This window comes from Sinocyclocheilus rhinocerous, unplaced genomic scaffold, assembly GCF_001515625.1.
Source record: "Sinocyclocheilus rhinocerous isolate Xijiao unplaced genomic scaffold, SAMN03320098_v1.1 scaffold1198, whole genome shotgun sequence".
Classification (NCBI taxonomy): Eukaryota; Metazoa; Chordata; class Actinopteri; order Cypriniformes; family Cyprinidae; genus Sinocyclocheilus; species Sinocyclocheilus rhinocerous.
Window position 1 is genome coordinate 1,038,882 of NW_015649585.1, and position 2,024 is coordinate 1,040,905.

Genomic DNA, 2,024 nt, shown 5'->3' on the forward strand with positions numbered 1-2,024 from the left:
TGTAAATGATAACAGTTCCTGTGGAACTACTGTGAACGGAGCCGCTGTGTGACGCTGTGACTTAACCTACACGCATGTAAATAATTAAAGCGCATATACTGTATTAGAACTGCATCGCATATAATTAATTAATTAAATCGTAGCTTTTGTGAATTCACAATTATGTTTAATTATGTATCATGCATTAAAAATAATATCATGCAGCCTTGGGAAACAGTCTAATAATGTGTTTTATGGATTCTCGTCCGTGAAATGCGCCACTTCCGGTATTTTGCCGGTTAGTTGACGCGAGCAAACTGAAGTCGAGGATTTAAAAAAATCGAATAGTCGAATAATATCGACGAATCGCGACAGCCCTAGATTACGCTCTCACGCTAATTTGCTCTGTTTATGAATTTGAACCCAAACATTTTAGCAAGCAGTAGTCCATAAAGGCTGGAAATGAGCATTAATGGTGTTAGTTCTACACTTACTTTCACCAGGTCTATCACAACAAACGATTCCTCCAGTGGGACTCTCCCACTGCCCAGCAGAGCTGACAGAGTCCATTTCAGAGGTCGAACTAACAAGAGTCCAACACCCCACAACAACCAGCCCGAGTCTACATTTGCTGCAAAGTCTGATTCCTTTTGCACCTTCCCGCTTCTAGAAGGACAATAGAACAAATCCGCACAGCGTGCTATAAATCCATGTACTGATTACAGTTCGTGATCTACGCGACTTTGTACTTGAGGTGACAGTGACTTACCTGATCATGCTCTGAAGTACCGTACTCAAACCCAGAGGAACAGAGCCCTTCCTCCTGAAGCTCTCATTCAGCTCCTGCAGATTCACACACACCGATCCGCGTCGCCTGCAGTGATCAATGATCAGAGGACTCCAGAAGTCTATCTTCCCATCCCAGTCTGTACAGTCAACATCTCGGTTCTCTTTGAAGGAAAAAATAGTCGAATAATATCGACGAATCGCGACAGCCCTAGATTACGCTCTCACGCTAATTTGCTCTGTTTATGAATCTGACCCCAAACATTTTAGCAAGCAGTAGTCTATTAAGGATGGAAATGAGCATTAATGGTGTTAGTTCTACACTTACTTTCACCAGGTCTATCACAACAAACGATTCCTCCAGTGGGACTCTCCCACTGCCCAGCAGAGCTGACAGAGTCCATTTCAGAGGTCGAACTAACAAGAGACCAACACCCCACAACAACCAGCCCGAGTCTACATTTGCTGCAAAGTCTGATTCCTTTTGCACCTTCCCGCTTCTAGAAGGACAATAGAACAAATCCGCACAGCATGCTATAAATCCATGTACTGATTACAGTTCGTGATCTACGAGACTTTGTACTTGAGGTGACAGTGACTTACCTGATCATGCTCTGAAGTACCGTACTCAAACCCAGAGGAACAGAGCCCTTCCTCCTGAAGCTCTCATTCAGCTCCTGCAGATTCACACACACCGATCCGCGTCGCCTGCAGTGATCAATGATCAGAGGACTCCAGAAGTCTATCTTCCCATCCCAGTCTGTACAGTCAACATCTCGGTTATCTTTGAAGGCAGAGAACAAGAAAGCCATTCGCTCGTCATCCTCCCAGTCCGGGGGGAACCACGCATCCCTCTTCTCCACTGAAACCGACATTGTGCTGTGAATGAAAGAGTTTGAATGATTACTACCCCAGCATAAAAGAAGTACACTTTAGAGTACTAATTATGGAAATAATACATTTTAAAAGAATGCACATAAGTGCAAACTGAATGTATTGTTTTTAGACACTTAACTGCATGTTATTTGCAATTACATTAAATGCAATTAGTTAAAGTTGCAGTCCGTAAGTTTTGCCTCTTTGTCGCCATCTCTGTTTGAAAACATGGAATTGCAGTTACTTGCGGAATTATCTTCCTTGCGTGGGTTGTACTCTGGCACGGCTCCAGTACTCCATACTTAGTAATCACAGATGCTAGACTACGTCTTGGAATATGACCCAAATAAGAATTTTCACCGGATATTGTCATCTGAACAAGT

At 43.1% G+C, this 2,024-nt stretch overlaps 1 protein-coding gene across 2 annotated transcripts in view; it reads right to left on the reverse strand.

Moving 5' to 3' along the window:
- The window catches only part of chmp7 (charged multivesicular body protein 7), an 11,768-nt gene that overhangs the window by 7,217 nt on the left and 2,527 nt on the right, over nt 1-2,024 (reverse strand). The window contains exons 2-4 of one of the 2 annotated variants that reach the window (XM_016515704.1): nt 1,550-1,644; nt 749-929; nt 474-645 (exon numbers count right to left, since the gene is read on the reverse strand). In XM_016515704.1, the coding sequence (XP_016371190.1) occupies nt 474-645; nt 749-929; nt 1,550-1,640 (444 nt within the window). In that variant the 5' untranslated portion in view covers nt 1,641-1,644. Of the gene's footprint in view, nt 1-473; nt 646-748; nt 930-1,093; nt 1,266-1,368; nt 1,645-2,024 lie in introns of both variants that reach the window. The other variant, XM_016515705.1, reaches the window with a different exon arrangement.